Source organism: Asparagus officinalis, unplaced genomic scaffold (assembly GCF_001876935.1).
Source record: "Asparagus officinalis unplaced genomic scaffold, Aspof.V1 AsparagusV1_Un665, whole genome shotgun sequence".
Taxonomy (NCBI): domain Eukaryota; kingdom Viridiplantae; phylum Streptophyta; class Magnoliopsida; order Asparagales; family Asparagaceae; genus Asparagus; species Asparagus officinalis.
This window is the reverse complement of record NW_017972926.1, coordinates 2,279-24,936: the sequence shown is the minus strand read 5'-3', so window position 1 is coordinate 24,936 and position 22,658 is coordinate 2,279. Positions and strand designations below refer to the sequence as shown.

The following is a 22,658-nucleotide window of genomic DNA, read 5'->3' as shown; positions in this document are numbered from 1 at the left end:
GACAGCAAACCTGTAACCTTAATAGCAAACCCATGAGTTTAACAACAAATCCGTAACCTTAATAGCAAACCCATGAGTTTAACAACAAACTCATTTGCAAGCCACAAACTTGAAGCCAAAGGTTTAACAACAAACTCATTTGCAAGCCACAAACTTGAAGCCAAAGGTAAATCACGACAACAGCTAACCTATAACCTTAACAACCAAAGCCCTAAGCTCAACAACAAATCCAAAACAAGCCCAAAGCTTAACATCATACCCCCAATCCTATAACCTTAACAGCAAACCCACGAGTTTAACAACAATGCGTAACCTTAACACGCAATCCCTAAGCTTAACAATAAACTCATGGCTATTTACAGTTAACAAAGGTATAATCATTCCAAAAAGTGTATCATAAATTAATATGTTGTTAACAACACATATCTTGATCAAGTTAAACAAAACATAAGGGAATTTACATAAATGATAACCTAGGGGCCGGCTGCTCCTCCCCCGTTGCCCTTGTTCGAAGCGAAGTCGTATGAGAAACCTCTGTCGCGAGGAAAGGTGAACCCCCAACACCTTGGACCTGGAAAAATCGCTGCCAAAGATCTCTCTCCACCATCATTTTCCTACCGTCCCAAGTCACCTCAATTAACTCCGGGTTGGCGCCAGGAGGTTGCGTACGCTGGCATTAAGGTTGGTCAACAGTCATGTCGATAGGATCAGCCTTAATGTTCTCCTAGTGTCACACCCCGCTTTCTAAAATACCTGAGAATCGGAACGTGAACAAGCCTGTGACGTATTAGATTAAAGAGAATAAATAAAAATATTTATTTTCTCCTCAACCTAATACGCTAAGCGTCTAGAAATAAATACAATGCGAAGTCATAGGTCCCCAATCACAATTAGCAAGAATATAATGAACAACACAGAATAAGAAATAAACATATCATCATTGGTAAATCATCCCACACATAAAAATATGGGTCAAACATACCCTTATTACAAAAACGGCCCAACTAGGAATAAAATACATAGTCCATAATAAAAAGAAGTACTACTAAATAATGTGAAAATCCATTATCAAACTAAAGAAAAATATGATAAAGAGTTCTAATGTTCCACAACTACTACAGAAGAAAACTACTACGCTTCAGCTTGTTCTTCTACTCCATCTGTAAGACACTCCTACTGAGAATCCACTGGCTCCTGTATGATTCCGAATTAAGGCTGTTCGTCTCCTAAATCTGACGTACACCAGAGAAAATAGGTGTACGTCAGTGTGCATGGTACACAGCAAGATCCCACAAGGGAGAAATAGGAACGGTCGAATGACCAAGGCAAAAACAGTAATAATAAATAGAAGTATGCAGCTAGATTTTAAAAACTAGATGAAATCCACCAATGATATATAATAGTCAAAGAATCCAAGAAAATTAATCAAGTATCAAGATCATGCAGCTAGTCTTCAGAATAATCATCCAAGTAATAATATCATACAACTAGTTGTGATTAATACTTAAAAATCTACAACAAGAGACGTAGTACGTCGAGCAAAATAATCCAAACAAGGAAACCCTCATGTATATACCATATGTCTTAAATTATAGATAATTAAATATTAATCATGATCTATGTATGAAAAAAAATACAACGGTCCTACATCTCACAAGAATCATACTTAGCCAAAAATCGAAGTCATGTAACTAGTCATCCTACAAAAGGTCACTGGTTCACAACTCACACAGAGTCAACGCTCATATCATCGGATATCTGACTAATTACAAATCATAAATATCCTAACTCCTCAGACCCACCCCGGTGACTACACAAACTTCACCGGCGCGAGCCCGAAATACAACCACAATCACAAATATCTCAACTCCTCAGACCCACCCTGTTGACTACACAAACTTCACCGGCGCGAGCCTGGAAAATACATCAACAATCCCAACTCTTCAGATGGACCAAGACTTCTCACCCTAATTCTCATAATTCCGAGTTAACTACACACGAGGTTCTAGATCCTAACTGTGTCATACATGTCACTATAGGCATGTATTTCTCATGATTCTCAACATGGAATAATAAATACAATTACGCTAAGTGTCAATGTCATGAAGTGTGAACAGGGGTCATGATCACATGCAAGAAACATAAGAGAGTAAAGCTACTATTAACAATACAAGACTAAACTACCACTAACAGATGTTTTGCACACGAAAATTAAAATCTCAGTTATTAATTTCAAGAATAATTTAGTTTAAATTATCTCTCATTATAAAAATTCTAAAATAATCTTCTTAAAATATATTTTATTATTATTTATAAACAGTAATACTTTTTAATTTTATAAATAATTTCTATGATATTTTATAAAATAATCTAAAATACTCTTTTTCTCAAAATAAAATTCTTTTAATCATAACAATTATTCAAAAATACTCCTTATCCAAAATAAATTATTTTCTCAAAATAATTCCTTTTAAAATATTTTCCTCATTATAAATAATTCTAAAAATACTCTATAAATATATTCTTTCTTTTAAATAACACGAAATTAACCATAAACTATTTTTTATATACTTATTCATCATTTATATCATCGTTCCACAGAATATATTCACCGTAATATTATCAACAACCACACAATTAATATCATATCAGCACAAACTAATCTACGCATATACGTAATAAATTCATAAGAGATAAAAAAAATTAAGTTAACGAGACAATGAGCAAGAGGGATCTTGCCTCGGGGTATTGTCGAACGAATCGATGAGACTACGACGGATCTGAACAAGGGACAACGTGGATCTGACTCGTCGAGGTGAGGGTTGTTGTCGATGGTGTCGGGTTTGAGCAAGGGTAGGATTCAAGCTGGCACGCTCGGGTCTGGGGTGGCTGCGAACGAGCGGGTGGCGAAGACCAGGGGTTCGGAGCTGGGGCGTTCGCGCAAAGGGTAGCTGCTTAGTAGCGTCGCAGCGGCTCAAAGGCTGCGGCGGAGGCTGCTGGGGTTCATGGGGGCTGGTCTCGGTGGTGCTAAGGTGGCACATTGGCGGATCTCAAGAGGTCGGAGTGCGAGGGGCGTATTGTGGTGGAGTTGGTGATAGTGGCGTCGAACAGGGGCTGTGGGTGTGCTGATGGGGTAGGTCAGATACGATGAACGGGTGGAGAGCAGGAGGCCGGAACAAGGTGGCTTAGAGGCGGCGCTCGACGTGTGGAAGGGGTCCGGAGCGGCTTGATAGGAGAGGCGCAGAGATGGTGGCTCTGGGGTGCGTGTCACGACAGTGATGATGCAACGATGAAGGTGAGCAGCGACGGTGAGCTCAGGATTGGGCGGACGCGGGCTGTTTGAAGAGGTGAGGCTGTTCGCGGGGAAGAGGGAGAGGCCGCGGTCGGAGGCGGGTGGATCAAAGTTCGGGGGAGAGAAGGAAGGGTCCGGTTTTGGGTGAGTGGGTGGGTGATGGTTTGGGCTGAGGGCGCGCTGTGGTTGAGAGGCTCGGTCGATGGACGCACGGGGAAGAGAAAGGTGAGGAGAGAGAGAAGAGTTGAAGAGAGAGAGAGAGCTTGGAATGACCAAGGTTAGGGTTTTGGCTGGCTATTTAGAGGAAGAGAGAGATGCACGTGATTGGGAGAGAATTATGGGATGAAATAAATGACAGTGATTATGAGGATATTAGTACGTGTAATGGGAAGGAGAGAGAAAGAATGCACGTGAAAATAATAATATTACCTAATTATTAGTAATATCAACCAAATGCTATGTACATAATCATGACAATATAATTATAATTACCCAAAAATTAATAACCACTATTATTAAAAAAATTATAGAGTTTGGGTAAATATTAATACTCTTTGAAAAAAGAAAAAAATAACAATTTAATATTTAAATACTAGAAAATTTTATTTAATTACGTATCGAAAAATTCATGGTCCTTACACCTGGTGCTCCCAGTCCTGACCTACAACCTGAATGATAACGAACCCTCCCATTAGGCTTAAGTCCATAGGAGAGGTGTAACGAAACCTAATCCTCTTAGGGACATCCGAATACTCCCTGATCTCGAGCAGCACCCTGCAGTCTTTGAAGTTATTTTTCATGGTGACGTCAGCGGAGCAGTACACGCATTGACCAATGCGCTTGAACAGTGATTGTATGTACTCCCTCTCCCAGAGGTGGTAGGGGAGATTGAAGAGGCGGACCCATGTAAAAAAGGGTTTGGGCAATGTTCTTAGCCTAAGGTCCTCCCTCTAAAGCCTGAATCGGCCCACGAAGGACCAAAAATTTATCGAGCTGAGCTCGATGGCTTGATCTAGTAGTTCATCAGAAGAAAATTTAACCATGAAGCTATTTGCAGATACCCGCTTGATCTCATAGGTCCAATCCCAGACGTTGAAGCGGTACCCTAGCATTTCTATAAGCTCCTCCAAAGATGGCTGGCCTAGCTCAGGAGTGAAGATGGTGAAGGTAGTAAGCTCTTGAGTGTTGTTGGTGACGTTATCTAGCACGGGGAGCAATCGTGGAGTAGCTCAAGCTCTCAGACCATGAGGGCAATCCTGTGAGATATGCCCTGAGCCATGGCACAATCGTGGAGTAGCTCAAGCTCTCAGACCATGAGGGCAATCCTGTGAGATATGCCCTGAGCCATGGCAATGGATACAGACACTATCATCGTGAGACATGATCTTCTGGTTTAAGGGGGGGTGTAGTTGATATGAGGCTAGGATTGGAGGAGAAGGGTAAGCTTGTTCGCAAGCTTGACGAAGAGAATGGCGATGATGGGAAGATTGATAGCTACGTCGAATGGTCATGTCGTTGAACAGGGGAAGGGACGAGGGTAATTGCCGCGTGGTAGATAGGAATAGCAAGGAGCCAGGTGATAATGACTGTCTGTCTTGGAAACAAACGCTATTATGGAATGCATTTAATGCAGAAAAAAGATAAATTTATTTTTTGGTTACCTTGACAACCAAAATGCTAAACTTAACAACAAATCCATAAGCTTAACAACAAAACGTTAAACTTAACAACCAATCCATAAGCTTAACAATACAATACCAAACTTCACAATAAATCGATAAGCTTGACAACCAGTCCATAAACTTGATCGTAACAGCCAAGCGATAGTCTCTCAGACCAAAATTACACGTAAATATTTACTACTACATATCAAACAAATGTATTCTTTACTATCAAGCCAAAACTTTGACAACCAAACACGAACAAACACCCAAAAGGCTAAACTTAACAACAAAACGCTAAACTTGACAACCAATCCATAAGCTTAACAATACAACACCAAACTTCACAATAAATCGATAAGCTTGACAACCAGTCCATAACATTGATCGTGATAGCCAAGCGATAGTCTCTCAGACCAAAATTACACGTAAACATTTACTACTGCATATCAAACAAACGTATTCTTTACTATCAAGCCAAAACCTTTACAACCTTGTATCTGCTGAATATGTTGAGTACTTGTTTATGTTATTCTTTACTATCAAGCCAAAACCTTTACAACCTTGTATCTGCTGAATATGTTGAGTACTTGTTTATGTTAACATGTTAATTATCCCTTAACTATTACCAACCTTGTATCTGCTGAATATGTTGAGTACTTGTTTATGTTAACATGTTAATTATCCCTTAACTATTACAACTTTTTGCTAAAAAGGTTAACATTTAGTCGAATATGTTGTGTTTAAATTAGTGACTGTTCCAACAGTCATATTGCAACGGCTAGCTGCCTGACTGTTCCAACAGTCATATTACAACGGCTAGCTTGTTGTTCTAAATGCAATATATAGTATGACCAAAGCAATGCTACAACCTCATTAGAAGTTCTATCATCCCTTGATTCCCATTTTGAGATTGTGAGATGAATACATCGGAGCGGTCTCAAGTACTAGAAGAGGTATGTTGTTTCTACAAAATTTCAACACCCCTCAAGCAGTGTAAAAATTAAAGGAATAAAAGTAGATACTTCTGGGGATGTGCAAATTTCCCAAATAAGCAATGCAAGTTTTTTGCTTGGGCTCACGACGCTAATGCAATGAAGAAGAACATTCCAGTTTACCAAGAATTGCCCATTGAAGACGAGATAACAGCCAAAACAAAACAGTTGAAAAAAGCATTGAAGCAATCGAACCGTGAAGTCGAAAAATGGAAAATTTGTTCATTCCTTCTATGTTGTATTTGTATGGTTCTCATTTTATTAAAAATTGTAATTTGTAAATTGAAAATAAATTGAAGAAACTTCAAGTTGTAATTGAACATTGTGATTTGTAAATGTTATTAAACATTTACTACTACAATAATCTTTATGAACAAAACTAAACATAGGCATTAATAACCTTGTATCAGGTAATCATTTTTTTCACTATCAAGCCACGGCCTTTACAACCAATCCCTTAACAACAGTCTCGTAACCTTAAACTTAACAATACAACTATCAAACTTGACAATAAACGCTAAACTTAATAATAAATCGATAGTTTGACAACCAGTCCCGTTAGCTGGACAACCAGCTCGTAAGCTTAACAACCAGTCAATAAGCTTAATAATAAAATGCTAAACTTAACAATAAATTAATAAACTTGGCAACCAGTACATAACTTTGATCACAAAAGTCAAGCAATAATCTTTCTGAACAAAAATAAACATAGACATTAACAACCTTGTATCAGGCAATCGTTTTCTTTACTATCAATCCACAACCTTTACAACAAACAAATAACCTTAACAACAACCCGTAAACTTAACAAAAAATCTCTAAGCTCAACAACACGATGAGACCTACCTGTACAACCATTGTCTTTGCTCTAAGTTCTATCAGTTGTGGGTGAATGTAAATGGCTATCTCCAAAGAGCTTGTCTAATAACAGGACAGTTAAGATTCATAAGTACAGTGAATACAATCAATTCAGTTGGATCAACGTGTGAATCATATAGGAAGGCAAGCATATACACTGTAAGCATAAGCCAGATGACTATCTCCACCGTCATACGCCTGCCTTCCCATGTGATTCACGCGTTGATCCAACTGAATTGATTGTATTCACTGTACTTATGAATCTTAACTATCCTGTTATTGGACAAGCTCTTTGGAGATAGCCATTTACATTCACCCACAGCTGATGGAACTTAAAGCAAAGACAATGGGGATAAATATAACAGTATTAACATTCAAAAGGTTGATCTTCACGATCTCAAAAAAGGGGGGAATAGCTTCAGCCTGAGGGCTAGCCAAGATCTTTATCGGCGTGCATCCTTGTCACCATGATCTTCATCAGCTTAAGGGCTAGCATTGATCTTCTGGTTTATGACGACAAGGGGACTTGAAGATGTAGGAGGCTTTTTGGAGAGGGTAAGCTTAGGATTTACATATAAAGGAGTGAGGGTCAACAGAGAGTCGGTGACGGGGTCATCAAGAAAAGAGTGAACCGAAAGGTTATCTTTACTATCCTATAGTTGAATAGGCAAAGGGATGGTGATGTTGCCGCGTGGGATGTGGGGATAGGTAGGAGTCCAGTGTAAAACCCTAAAAATTTAAATATTTTGTAATAAATAATAATAAATGTATTACATTATAAAAAATGATATTTATTAATGTTTTAGTATGCTAGGAATTAATTTGATATCAATTCAATATATATAAGTGAATATAGAAGTGATATCATGCACACGTGCACGGGCCTGAATCTGGGAAAAACGACCAGTTAAAAATATATGTATTTTACATATAGAAACAGTTGGAATCTAAGAAAACGTATAAGACAAACATTATAGGTCTCTTCATGAGATTTCCACCAAATCTTATACCATCTCATTCTGAGGTCGGACGTGAAAGTTATGGTCAAAATACCGAAGGTTGTTTTCCTAGCCAGACTAGGTTTCCTGATTCGGGTCAAACAAGTTTGTTTCGGGTTTACTTCCATATATACCTGTATTTTTCATAAAAATTTCTCTCTTTTATCATATTTATGAACCCTAGCAGTCACTCTCTCCCCTCAAAAACCTTAGATCTTTTTCTTATGAATTTTGAGAGCTTTGTGAAGCACAACATCGACACGAGGGTGAGATCATCGACGTGTGGCAAGGGAGAACAGGTTGTTTGCACTTGTGGATTACTTGCTATTTGTTTCAGAGACTTGCACATAAGATTAAGGTAAGATTATATGCATCCAATCCCATCCCCTTAGTTAAACAATGAATTTAATAAGTTTTAATTGTTGATTATACATTAGATCTTAACGTGAGTTTTTAAAAACATGATTTTTGATGTTACATCTTAATCTTTTGCTAGTTTCATGTTAAATCCTTACTGTTTAAAATAGTTTTATGATCATGATCATTAGGACTATTCATAACTTTGTTTATATATGAGAAATTTAAGAGATGTACTAAATATATATTTTCTGCAAAAAATTACAGCACTTATATAATCTTCAACTGAGATTTTTAGATAGCAAATAAACTCCAAATTTAACCAAACTAGTTCCAAATGAAAGCTATATGAATCTAGTTTCTAAAACAGAAAACCATTATTAAAAGGAGCTTGTATAGAGAAAGATATATTCTTTTTACTAACAACATGTTCTGCAGAAAAACCGCTGTACATGTATAATGTTTAACTGGAGATTTGGGATAATAAATGAACTCCAAACTGAAACAAACTTATTCTATTTGAAAGATGTGTGAATCTAGTTTTTAAAACTAAAAACCACTTGTAAAAATAGTTTTTTCTAGAGAAAGATATGCTCATTTTACTAACAGAAGTCCCGTCTGTTTTCCTGCTCGTTTTATGGAGCTGTGTTGCGCTGTTTTGAGATGCGTTCGTGGAGTTTTGAGATGCTTGATGTTACACGTATAGTCATATATATGTTGTGTTACGCATTTGAGAATCCCAAGGGGATTATGATGAGTTTTGATTTAATCATATTTGAATTAGATATCGTTCGTACACATGTTGGATGTCGTTGATGAGCACAGTTTAGTACTATATGGGATTGTGCGTCGACATACCAGATATACACAGTTTATATATGAGGTGTATATCATTGATGAGCTTAGTTTAGTACTACATAAGGTAGTACGTTGATATTCTACATGTACATGCCATTGAGTCAGATTTTAGGAGGCTTGATCTAGCTGTCCGTCCCGCACTAGGGTGCGATAAGGCTCGTGAGCCGTATTTCTAGGATGCCTATTTGGTAGTCCGTCCCGCACTCATATTACGCAGTAAGATTTTGATGAGACTAATGAGCCGTGTACATAGTTCAGGATACCTACAGGGTAGTCCGTTGCATTGAGATAATTACCTGATAGCTTAAGTGTGACAGATGTCGGTTATGAATACGACCTATCACTGAACTATATGATCGAGATACGTTTCTTTTGAAAGTATATAAATTTATGTGTTGGTATTTTATTCTATCTCCCTAGTGATAGTGGAAGATATTATAAATACGATGTGTTAATGTCTTAATTCTTTTACTGCTTTCTTTACTTCTTTGTTGGGATCAATGATTAGAGATTCACAACTTGAGACATATGGTATATATATATGAGGGTTTCCTTGTTTGGATTATTTCGTTCGACGTACCAGTCTCGTGTTGTGGATTTCCAATTGTTGGTTTCATTAGATTGTATTTTCTTAGTTCGGTATTAATGTTTAGATATCTATAATTTGAGACTTATGGTATATACATGAAGGTTTCTTTGTTTGGATTATTTTGCTCGACGTACTACGTCTCGTGTTGTAGGTTTTTAAATGTTAATCCCACTTAGATATGGGAAAAATGAATCTAGGTAGACTATGCTTAATAGATAGAGCCTTCACTCCATCTAGCAGTCTTTTCCCTGGGGACGAATGGAGGTAATCCTACTGTAGCACTCTGACGTTCTTATTGTTGTTCTTTTTCTTTTAAATTACTTTTCAGGTAGTTCGGAGTTTCGGAGAGTCGCAGGGTGACGGAGTTCTGGCATAGTCGCCGTCGCGTATTTTTACTTGTAGAGACTCCACTGTAGTTTTGAGTTTTATCCAAACATTAGAGTTTTATTTTCATATTGTAAAGACAGTATGCCTTAGTACGATATTTAGTTGATTCATGTTGAGATATTTTCACTATTCAGATATCAGATGTATTATAGTTGAGACATGATTCTTTTTATTTATGAGATATCTCTTCTATATCATGTCTATTATATTTATTCCCTTTATTTTGCATATTTTGTACATGTACTTCTATTTGGTTCCACCAGAGAATATTACTGTGAATGGTGAAACATGTTTATGCACAGTGTGGGTGCATGGCAGGTTTAACATCTCTGGTTTCACATTGGACTGTAACCTTGTGTGAACCCAGGGGCGTCACACCCAGGCTATCTTAACTCTCCTCCTTGGGAACTATAAAATACATTGAATGCAGTAGCAGTAAATATATCTCTCGCTAACCCTGACAACCAAGTGTAAGAACATAACAGTAAACTTAACATTCAAGCGATAAACTTAACAACCAAATATTAACCTTAACAGCCAAGCCATGACCTTAACACTTGTAACGATATACTTGATAACAAATCCATACACATGACAATAAAATGCTAAACCATATAGACTTGTTACAAGTTGCACGATTGTAACCCTCCACGTTGCATCGAGAGCACTTAACAGGACGGGTATTCAGCGTCCAGTTGTTTATTCGTCTAGTGCATGGTCTTCCATGCCTTTTTTGGTGAGAGGAGGCTTTAACAATCGATCTTTTGGCGGTACAAAGTGTTTTTTATAATCTGGGATGGGAAAGATGGTCGGTATATAACTTGCTCTGAATGCGTCAACAGTCATATACCAATCACAATATTGATAAATTTCTTGTCTCATCCATGTAATTGCAGTGCACGCGTGTTTGCAAGGAATGCAGGTGATGTCCTAGGACCTGCATGAACATGCCCGATTCTTCAAATCTACACGGAAAGTTTTATTGGACTCGACCTTCACAATATCTTTCGTCGAATGTTTAATGACCAAGCAACTACCATGCTGAATATTTTCGTACAGCACTATCTCCGCTTCCGGGCATAAGTATCCAGACCATTGCTGACCCATTAGCCTCCTTTCATGCATGCGTTCCATTATTTGCTTCTGTATGGTCTCAACCAAAGGTGAGATTCGTAACAACCGTGCCTTTCTTATCCAGCTATTGAAAGACTCAGCAACGTTTGAAGTAACATGGTCATACATTAACAACAAAACCCTAACATTAACAATAAATCCATAAGCTAAACAATAAATCCCTAACCTTAACAACAAAATTCTAACCTTTCATGCATGCGTTCCATTATTTGCTTCTGTATGGTCTCAACCAAAGGTGAGATTCGCAACAACCATGCCTTTCTTATCCGGCTAATGAAAGACTTAACAACGTTTAAAGTAACATGGTCATACATTAACAACAAAACCCTAACATTAACAATAAATCCATAACCTAAACAATAAATCCCTAACCTTAACAACAAAATTCTAAACTTAACAACAAAACCCTAGCAGAAAAATTCTAACAATAATAATAAAACTCTAATCTTAACAGAAAAACTGTAGACTAACTCTAACCTAAACAACTATAATGGTGTTGTAACAAAATAACGTTTAAACCAAGCTATCTTACCTTATACCAGGAAAATACGCATTTGCCCATCTTTCTGGGGAGTATTCCATTGTAGTGATGTAAGCCCTGTGATCGACCATTACCAATTCTTTTATGTCATCATCCCATTCAGAAATTATGTACCTATAAGCCGTAGATTATAACAGCTCACCCAACGTAGTGGCGACATTTGCCTTGTGCCCAAAATCCTTCATCTTCTTTCTGAAATTCTCGACTAGATGCAGAACACACCTTGAATGGAAAGTATCTGGAAAGAATTCCTCGACTGCTATCCTAATACCCTTGTCGGCATCGAAAATCATCACCAGCCGATGTGGAGGTTGGTAAGGATTTTTCCTATCATACAGTAACGTCCACAATCCTTATAAGAACCATTTCTAGTTAGCCTCATTCTCCTGATCGCATACGCAATAAGCAAGGGGAAATATTCTCTGGTTGCCGTCATACCCAGTGGCACTAAGTAGTATGCCTTTGTAACGATCTTTAATAAATGTTTCATCCAAAAATAATAGAGGCCTACACCCAGCAATGAACCTTTCAATTACAGGCATTATAACTAATGAACAATCGCATGAACCTCCCGTCATCAGCATCAATAACAACACAATGCCATGGATTAGTTGCATGCACCATGGATTGATACCTGCATGAATATAACAACAAAGCAGTAACCTTAGCAACGGATTCATAACCATAACAATTGATCTTCAACCTGAACAACCAACACGTATACTTAACAACGAACCAATAACTTTAACAACTAATACATATAGTTAGCAACCAATATGTAAAAGTGATTTCAGAAGAATAAAAAAGAATGTACTATCTCAGTGAATCGTAAGCCTCATCATCGTCACCGAACAGGTCCTGTTAAGAATAAAAAAGAATGTACTATCTCAGTGAATCGTAAGCCTCATCATCGTCACCGAACAGGTCCTGTTGAGCTGTCTCCTTGCACCACCACGTTTTACTGTAGTTAATCTTGATGCCAAAATTAGAGAGCATGTCGTTCTAGATATCAACTGCACGAAGATCTGGCCTAACGTTCAAAATAGCTTGTATTTGGCCAGTAATGAACTTCCTTGATGCCCTTGAGTTGCCAGTATTTGCTCCATGTTAACCACAGGTGTGGGTAGATTCGAAATTCTTTATGGACATAATGATCGTCGAATTTCTAAGCGAGGAAGCAAACAACATCCAAGGACAACCATGTGTGTGCTTGAATCAGCAATAAACTCTTATGCGCCTTTGTTCATTGTGGTAAAAATCATACTCGAACCGTTTAGCAATTGAATAGTATTAAAATGTTAATCTAACTTCAGCATCACTATCAAATTTCTGACTAACTTCACGTATGGCGGTCAGCCACTCAGTTGGGATCTTTGTTTGGTGGTTAATCATGTCTTCCAGCAACATGATCGAGTCGCCAGTGAGGTTGTCATTAGGAATAGCTCTTCATTACAGGTATGGGTGAACGTGGTATCTGCTCATCGCGAATTTTCTATCGGAATGGTCTTGAAGAAGCAAAAAATTACATAGCCTCAGCAACGAACTCCTAACCTTAACAGCCAACTCATAAACTTAACAGCCAATAGCGAACACCTAACCATAGCAACCAACTAGTATATGTAACAGCGAACTCATAACCTTAGAAAAAAAATCTTAAACCTATTTCATGAAATAAGCTAAAGAACCCAAACCTTAACAACCAGTCCTTAACCTAACCTTGATAACCAACTCATAACCTCAGCAACCAATGCATAATGTTAACAACTAGTGGCAAAACCTATCAGTGAACTCATAAGGAAATCTGAAGTGTAATGCCTACGCATTTTCTGGCATAGTCTGCGTGTTCTGCGAAGTTGAGGATTCCTCAGCGGAGGTAGCATACAAATTCACGTCTATAAAACGATTACGACGACAATACTCGAACATCAAATTTACGTCATCGTCATTGTCAATTGAAATATTGATTTCTTTTCCCTTTCGCACATGAACTTCAGTGAAAGAGATTACATTGGTATTTTAAGCCTTTCTGACATTTGATATTTTAAGCTGATTATTTCTGTATTCTCTTTGATAACAACGAATACACCGTCACCATCTTTGTTGCTTTTTGCCTTCGTTACCACGCAAAGAAGAGATACATCCGTCATTTTATTACAGGGATTGAAGAATTGAAGAGGATTTTACCGCGGAGAATTAAGTGGAAGGAACATAGTAGTTGAGGTAATAGAATAAGGAGGAACTCATCAATTTTATTACAGCGGGAAGGGGAATAGATATGATGAAAAATTGGAGGAAAATGTGCCCCCCCCCCCCAAAAAAAAAACATTCTAATCACCAATTAATGCTACAGTATCAACGTCATATTCCCGACGTGAGAGGGCGACGGTTACAGACTATCTAGGGGTATTTTGAACATTTCGTGAGGGGTTTAAACAACGTTTCGCCTGGGGATTCGTTTTGAGAGCTGGAAGAAAATCGTGACGAATTTTAGGGGCAAAACACCCGTTGAAAAAGTCTTTGAGCGGGGGGCACGTTTTCTTTGGTTTTAGGGCTAGAAGCATTTTTCCCTAAAAAGTAAGGATCTCTCCCTTATTTTTTGATAATGGAGAACAGACCCCGCTACCAAACAATAGTGGATATATTACCTTTTTTTTTAATCATATCTATTAACTTGACCAGTAAAAAATAAACATTCATTCAATATTTAACACTCATTTATTATTAAAAATAAATTTCCACTACTTTTTTATTTTGGATAATATTAGAAGGGAAATTCCCTAAGGACTCAAACTCATGGGACAAGGGAGGGGACAGGGGAGGTGTCCCCTCCCCATTCCTCCATGCACTGTTCATCCTCCCCATTCCTCCCTATACTGTTTATAAACAGTGCATGGAGCAATGAGGAGAGAACACCTCACCTGTCCCTTTCGTTGTCTCATGCGTTTGGGTCCTTGTAGCATTACTCATGTTAGAATCAATGGAACGGATCGAAAAAAAACCTCTATGAAGTTGCAACCTGCCATAGTTTTCATAAGCTTCGAATTGATACAAGAAAAAGTAAATTTCAAGTACACATTTGAGATGACAATAGGAGCCACCAAATCATAACGTCAGCATTTGATTATCCTTATTTTTTTCCCTTGGCTAAAAAATAAGAAAGAAAAGATGAGGGGCCCATGATAAGTCAGCATTCAACAACCCTTGTCAGGAAGAGGGGAGAAAAGAGGGGGAAAATTGAGAACATGCTAGTTGGAAAATAAAATTAATCACTTGATTAGGACCCAAAATTAAGCATTATTCACGTGCCAAATTAGCTGCTTCCGGGAAACAGAAATATGGAATTAATTTTTTTTTCTATCGGCAAGTTTCCATCAAAGCTCTTTCCAGCTCATTTGACCCAACCTACATCATTCACATAACAAAAGAGATTAATTAAATTAATCAAAAACATTAAAAAAGGCAATGTTGCATAAAGACCCACTCACTATTTAAATTACATATTTCTTCTTTTTCTAGTTTACAATTTAGGGGTAATTTGACCTCTAAAGCAATTGTATATGAGATTCTAGATCAATTAGAAAATTAACAACCAACTAAACGGTAAACTAAGGAATCATTTTGGAACAAAATTTCAAATTAAACCCATTTAATATTTTTATTAACAAATTCGACCTACTCCCATTTTATTTCTCAAAACCGACTCATTTTGTGGCCACGTCAGCAGTGTGGCCACGAAATGGGTCGGTTTTTTTAATGACGTCTCTAAATAGTCGGGGTTGTCAACCCCGACTATTTAGCTATTTCGGGTTTGACAACTCCGATTATTTAGCTATCTACAAGCTAAAATAGTCGGGGTTTCCAAACCCGACTAATTTAGGGCCATGTCTAATATGTTGGGGTTGCCAACCACGACCATTTAGCAAAGACTATCCACCCAACCCAGCCGACGAGTCGAAATTGGCTAAGGAAAATAGTTAGGGTTCCCAAACCCGACTATTTTATTCTGGGTCCTGTCGCCTATATAAACCCCCCAGGTCGTTCTCAGCCCTTATTCCACGATCTTAGTCGCCTCTCAGCGAGTTCCCAGTCGCTTCTCTCCGTCATTGTCGTCTCCCAAGCCAAAACTTACGCATTTCAACGCCATTCTTGTGCGGAATTTCATCGTGAAAGATCTAACAGGTACTTTCTCTCCTTCTCTCCTCTTTTAACATGTAGAAATCTAGGGTTTTCTCTCCAAAACGAATTTATAGTGTTTAAACTCTATTTGTAGTGGTTTATTTAGAAAATTTATTCTTGTTATAGTTGAAATTAAACATTTGGGGCATAGAATACTCAATTTTAGGGTTTAGGATTTGGGGATCAATTTTAGGGTTTGGGATTTGGGGGTTTACGGTTGTAATTGGGTTTTAAGGTTGTAATTGATAATATTTTTTTAAATTTTTTGCATTTAAATGATATAATTTTGTTTTGCATAGGTTGAACAATATGATTTTTATTGCTTGCTCTAATGGTGGAACGATTAATTATGGAATGAATAATATGCCAATGTACGTCGGAGGAGTGACAATCCCGTTAATGATATCGGAATCATATAATTACCTTGACTTGGTTAATGAATTGCATCGAGTTACGACAATTGACCCACGAGAGTATCGACTAAAAATAATATGTAATTGGCCGATATCTTATGCTAGAACGTCCGCAGTTGAGATCGCAAACGATCATTCGATAAGTATTTTGTTTAATTTGAGCAAGTCACAACCAACGGTAGAATTATTTATTAAAACGATGCCACATAGGACGGGCCAAACCCTCCAGGAGAATTCTCACGCATGTTAGATTTGGGAGTTGAGTCTAAAGGCTTCCTTTCTTCTTCGAGTGAAATGCAGCGGACTCAATTTCAATATCACAGTGGTGCACCTTCATAAGGCTTCCTTTCTTCTTCGAGTGAAATGCAGCGGACTCAATTTCAATATCACAGTGGTGCACCTTCATATGAAGAGGATGAAAGAAGTGACACATCTGATGGTGAAGATGAAGATAGTGCACCAATTGACAACATGCAATTTGTATTCAAAATTTGAACTTTTATTTTACTTCATTATATTCTACTTCATTTATATCATCATATGTGTAGATATAGAGGCGGGACCATTGACGTATGAGGTCCTTTATGACCAACCTCGACATCGATTCGCGAAGATTGACAGTGGAGATGTAATTAGATTGATAGTTATAAATTACATTTTTGATCATATCAATTATTCTAAGTTATTGATTGTTACTGAACATTTGTATTGTTTATTATATGCAAGCCCCGAGCATTACTATCGTTGATCATACTCGTGCACATTTGAGCTGGGAGTTGACCGATCCACATGTCCAATATTATGTCCGTCAAACATGCTTCTTTGAGTGCTCACAAATTAAACAGGTGAGACTTGATTGGGCTATCTTGACAGCACTGGTTGAACGATGGAGGCCCGAGACAAATACGTTCCACCTGCGCCAAGGAGAGTCGATGATTATATTGCAGGATGTTAGGTTTTGCTTGGACTTAGAGTGGATGGAGATGCTGTCACAGGTAGGGACGACTTCGACTGGTCAGGGAAGTGTGAAGCATTGCTAAGTCAAGTTCCTCACATGAGGGGTGGAAGGATCAAGCTTGAATGGTTGAGAAACAATTACATGAATGTTCCGATCGATGCGACCGAGGAGATCGTCAAGATGTATGTCCGTGCATACATACTTCACATGATCGGTATTATTCTTTTCGGATTCCACGAATGATTCGGTGCACATGAGGTGGTTGCCACTCCTGGAGGATCTTGTGGATTGTGGTGGATTGTCATGGGGGAGTGCCGTGTTAGCGTATCTGTATAGGGAGATGACCAAAGTGGCTCTTGTTCAAAACAAAGAATTTAAGGGTTGTCTTACTCTGCTACAGATATGATATTGGGAGAGATTGCATTTGGGTTGCCCAGATTTGAGGGAGGCACGTGCTCTTGATGGCCATATTCCGTTAGGCTGCAGGTATTACTAAGTTATTTAAAAAAATATCATTACATGTAATTTTATACATTTATTTCAATTTATACTAACTCATTGTATATAAAATAGATGGAATGTATCCAGATCTTGGCATACCTCACCAAAGGGCCATGAAAACTTCTATAAGAACGATCTCGATCAAATGGAGGACGAACATGTATTAAATCATAATATCTAAAAAAAATTAATCATTACATCATTTATTACTAAAATCTGCTTTGCTTTATCTTTTTATAGGTCAAGTGGATGCCATATGAACTAGTTTTAGAGTCACTACCGGATATATGCAGAGAAGAGCCGGATGAATGGCGTGCTCGCGCTCCGATCATATGTTTTGAGATTATCGAGATGCACGTACCCGATCGTGTGCTCCGACAATTTGGGCTACGACAACATATCCCGGACCCTGTAGAGATAATAGAGAGAAATCCCAGAAAAGATGCACATCGTCAAGATTGGGAACATATTCACCAAGCTTACATCGGGAGGTGTTATTGGAGGGAAGAATAGTTGGTGATGGAGAGGGCTGACGCACCTGACCTAGGTGTGTATTTGCGGTGGTATTGGGGGATTACTCGCCGATGGATATTTCAGGAGAACAAAGCTCCTAAGAAGTACATACCAAGAGGTCTAGTTGAGAGAGAGTTGGTAAGTGTATAAACAAAATATAAAGTTATCTTGTGAGTTTTATTTTATTATCATCCAAATCATAATATTTTTCTTGGGGTTTTTATCTTATAGGTACAAGAGCTCGAAGAACTTTCTACTATGGCACATGATACAATCCGAACGACTACCGAGCCAGGGCCGAGGAACACGTTCATTCGCATGATCAAAAAGATTCGGTCCGCTCTTCAGAGGACGCGTAATGTAAGACGTGATGACCGTGAGGAGTGACCAATTGAGTACGGTCGTCGACGGTTCCGAGGACACACGGGGGCAGGCTCAAGCGGTACACATGATAAAGCTAGCGGCTCACAGCAGGCCCACGCCGGATGTTCACAGTCGGTTCGAGTCGATGAGGATGTCATGCACTCCCAACTTCACACACAACCAGACGAGGAACTCATCCGAGCTCACGTTGAAGGTGAACATGTCAGGGGAAGAGGGAGAGGGAGAGGGGGAGGGAGAGGGAGAGGAAAGGGAGTTGTATCCGATTGAAACTGAATATTATGTATCTGATTGAGTATTGATGGGATGTTTGCTTTTGAAACTAAATATTATGTATTCGATTGAGTATTGATTGTTAGTATGTGAATTGCATGATATGTATCCGAATGATTATGGATTTTTATTTGAGATTACTGATTGATATGTGTGTTATTGTGATTGTGATTGCATTGTGGATTGATATGTAACAGCAGGAGTTTGAATTTCTAGCTCAAAGTGTGTGTAGTAGAGTCTGCTAAATGGTCAGGGTTGGGAACCTCGACGATTTTGTGCACATACACGAAACGGTCGGGGTTTCCAAACCCGACCATTTTGGCGTAGGAAAACTCCCTTATGCTAAATGGTCGGGGTTCCCAACCCCGACCGTTTTCAGCTCCTTCGGTGACTGAGCCAGAGCTCTCTGTCATATGGTCGAATTTGGGAAATGGGCTTTCGAAATAGTCAGGGTTACCAACCCTGACCAATTAGACAGGGCACTAAAACTGTCGGGGTTGGAAACCCCGACTGATTTAGCTTGTACATAACTAAATAGTCGGAGTTGGCAACCCTGACTATTTAGAGGCGTCATTAAAAAAACCGACTCATTTCGTGGCCACGCTGCTGATGTGGCCACGAAATGCGTCGGTTTTGAGAAATAAAATGAGTGGGTCGAATTTGTTAATAAAAACATTAAATGCGTTTAATTTGAAAATTTATTCAATCATTTTGTGGTTATTGGAGCTCTAGTACACCTATCACGTTACAAAAAGCAAGTCCCTTAAATGGCCATTCACCTTTATTATCATCATTTTATATTTGCATATCTGCCCCCATATCTTTGCAATTAGGTGAAAAAGGTAAATACATGTTAAAAGACAAAAAGCAGGAAGTGCGTGGGTGGGTTGGGGGTGGGGGTAGCCCTAGAATTTGTAAATTTATGAACATGATTAGGGATTCAAATATATATCACTGAATTCTGAAAAAAATATTTAATCTTCAATTAGAATCCAATGTATATAACTGTTTGAAATCTTATGCATTTGAATCCATATCAAATATTTAGAATTTAGTTTTCATGGCTAACCTTGCTCTCAATGTTGATGATGGCCATCAACTCATTGCCAGAAAACTCGGTTTGAATAGCTCTAGCCTTAGCATCCATGGACTTCAAGCATTGAAGAGCACCAATCATGGAATCAAGGGTAGACGCTGGATCCAGTCTAATCTTGATCTTTTCCCCTCCTAAACTTGAATTTTCCACACTTTTGATCCTGAGCTCCTCATTGCGCTTTAATAGCTCCTCCTTCACTCCTTTGAGCTCTTTAACATAAAGAGCTGCCGACTGTACTATCGAGTTCTTATCACCCTATTGATAAATAGAAAAAGAATCAAGTAAGGAGAGGGGGAAAAAAAGAATTCAAAAGTGCAGTTGATTTCTTTGATAAATAGAAAAAGAATCAAGTAAGGAGAGGGGGAAAAAAAGAATTCAAAAGTGCAGTTGATTTCTTTGAAGTCACAGTACGAAGAAATACCTTTGATCTATAGGGAAGCATGGAATGCAAATCAGCATAGCTCTGGCTCAACCTCTCTCTCCTCTGCCTCTCTCTCATCATATGTCGAAACCCTGGGCTATACTCACCAGTCCTAGCTTCCAGTCGATCTCTTGGAATTCTTCGTAAGAGATCAATCATTCTAAGATGAATGTTCTTTTTCTTATTTGCCTGTGAGCTCAAGAAGTCTGACGAATCATGAAACTCCGGTCTGGTGTAGCTCACAAATGCGCTACGAGGCACAGCAGACGGTTGCTCTGACAGAGGAGAAAGAATGCCGGAGTACTCTGACAGAGGAGAAAGAACGTCGGAGCTGGCACCGATGAAATCCAAGAGCTCCGGTGAGAAGTCCCACGGGCACATCTCTTGTTGAGGAGGGGAGGAGGAAGGAGAGAAGAGGTCCATTTTTGGTAGCGATCGGTTTATGATTATTAGGATTCTGATGCCTTTGCTAATATATAATTTAGGACAAAAGGACTAGATTTTAGACAGTGGGACTGCCCGCTTGTTTTTGAAGCACGTGGTCAATGTGGAGAATTGGGGGTTAGATTTTGGAATCGGTCAAGCGTGGCGTTAACACAAAACAACACGTTTTAAGTTTAATGATCACCAACTTTCATCACGTGGGGTCGCTGTCTGCTTCTTTTCAACCCGCGTCCACCCGGTCTTAGTAGTTAGAAACGCTATTGCTTGAATGGTCAAAGAAAAGTAGTTGTTTTGGGTTTGATAACGGGTCGGGTCGGGCTTTATCCGTTAAGCTTTGATCCGTGTTCGCAGGAATTGAACCATAAATGAGCTGGCTTACGGAATCCAAAAGGATCTGGCTAAAGATATCAACATTCCTTTAGCAAATAAATGTCCACATAATCATGAACAAGTCAACGAGGGAAAGGGATTACCCTAGTTGTTAGTATCAGGTTAACAGACGTGAATCCTTACAGAACAAATTTATTTTAGGATCACACCTCGTCAATTAGTCTATTAAACTTGATGTTCTAATGAATATGCATGGATCTCAAACTTTGGATCAAACGCTGAAGACAAGATAAAAATTAGTTTAAAAATATGAACTCAATATGCAAAACTTAAGATAGATTTTTCGTAGAAAGATAGATATAACTCCCATTGAGAGTAAAGTGAAATACCGAATGAGATGATTTGAGCATGTGTTATGGAGACAACTGAATGCACTAGTTAGTAGAAATAATAAGATTCTAATTACCAAATAGTACGATGATAGAGTTAGGCCTGAAAGAACTTGATTAAAGGCAGCTGTTAACATAAGATTCATATAGCTGATGCCAAAAGTTAAGGATAAAGACTTGTTGTTTTCGGATTTAAACTGCCCCTGGTTCAATAAAGATCAAACTTAACCCTAGCCAATTTATCGGATGATGAGTTTGATCAAGTGCAGAATCTACGATACTCAGATTCAATCAACAACTGCAATCCCACCAAAGTATCCAAGCTTGAAACAGAATTCAGGTCAAGTTTAGATCAGTTATTGAGCAGGTAAATTCAGATCATTTTATTTGTCACAATTGTGGAAACCACATCGCATGGCAATTGGCAAATGTCTACACATGTCCCAATCCTAAGAAAATTGGTTTCAAGATAATGTCATGGGTCAAGGGCTATTATACTGATGGTGTTAGGACTTAGAATAATGTCATGTGGGGATTAACAACTTCCACGCAATTTCTAGGATATCAAATGGGGGGATTATAATACAATTCTTCTTCTGAGAGTGATAGATGAAGGTGATAGCAAAATGAATAGTTCCCTTTAGTTCCCACCAACTCGTCGTCATTGACTATGAAAATTAATTGCGACTTTGTTGCAATATGAATTTAGTCAAGTGCTCTCGCTAGGGTGGTACTGCTGTTACTGTTAACCATGTTTCTATCAGCAGCACAGCTTCTTGAGATAATACTTTTCGTGATTCAAATCTTCTCCTCTGTTTCTATGAACTTATAGTGATACTGTTTTCTGATTAAATTCAAATTTCATATATATATATATATATATATATATATATATATGAGAAAAGTGAATCTAAGGTGACACCCTAGGGCTCCCACCTAAGGACAGCTGGGTCGGCCTAGAATCACATCATTTCCTAAATTTTTTTTGCGATCTGCTCCCGTTAAACTTGATCTACACGTTCTAAACGCAAACATACACCAATTTTGGGGTAATACCCATCTTGTTTTGACCTGTCGTTGGCCGTGAAAAAGT

The 22,658-nt window shown here is 38.4% G+C and overlaps 1 protein-coding gene across 1 annotated transcript; it reads right to left on the bottom strand.

Annotated features, from left to right (window-relative positions):
* Positions 1 to 14,692: 14,692 nt before the first annotated feature.
* LOC109828048 (transcription factor BHLH148-like) lies at positions 14,693 to 22,404 on the bottom strand. The gene is made up of 3 exons (XM_020395082.1): positions 20,403 to 22,404; positions 19,955 to 20,236; positions 14,693 to 15,072 (listed from the first exon to the last, which is right to left on the bottom strand). Exons 1-3 carry the CDS (start codon positions 20,823 to 20,825, stop codon positions 15,025 to 15,027), a joined length of 753 nt encoding a protein of 250 aa, XP_020250671.1. The 5' UTR covers positions 20,826 to 22,404; the 3' UTR covers positions 14,693 to 15,024.
* Between the last annotated feature and the right edge of the window lie 254 nt (positions 22,405 to 22,658).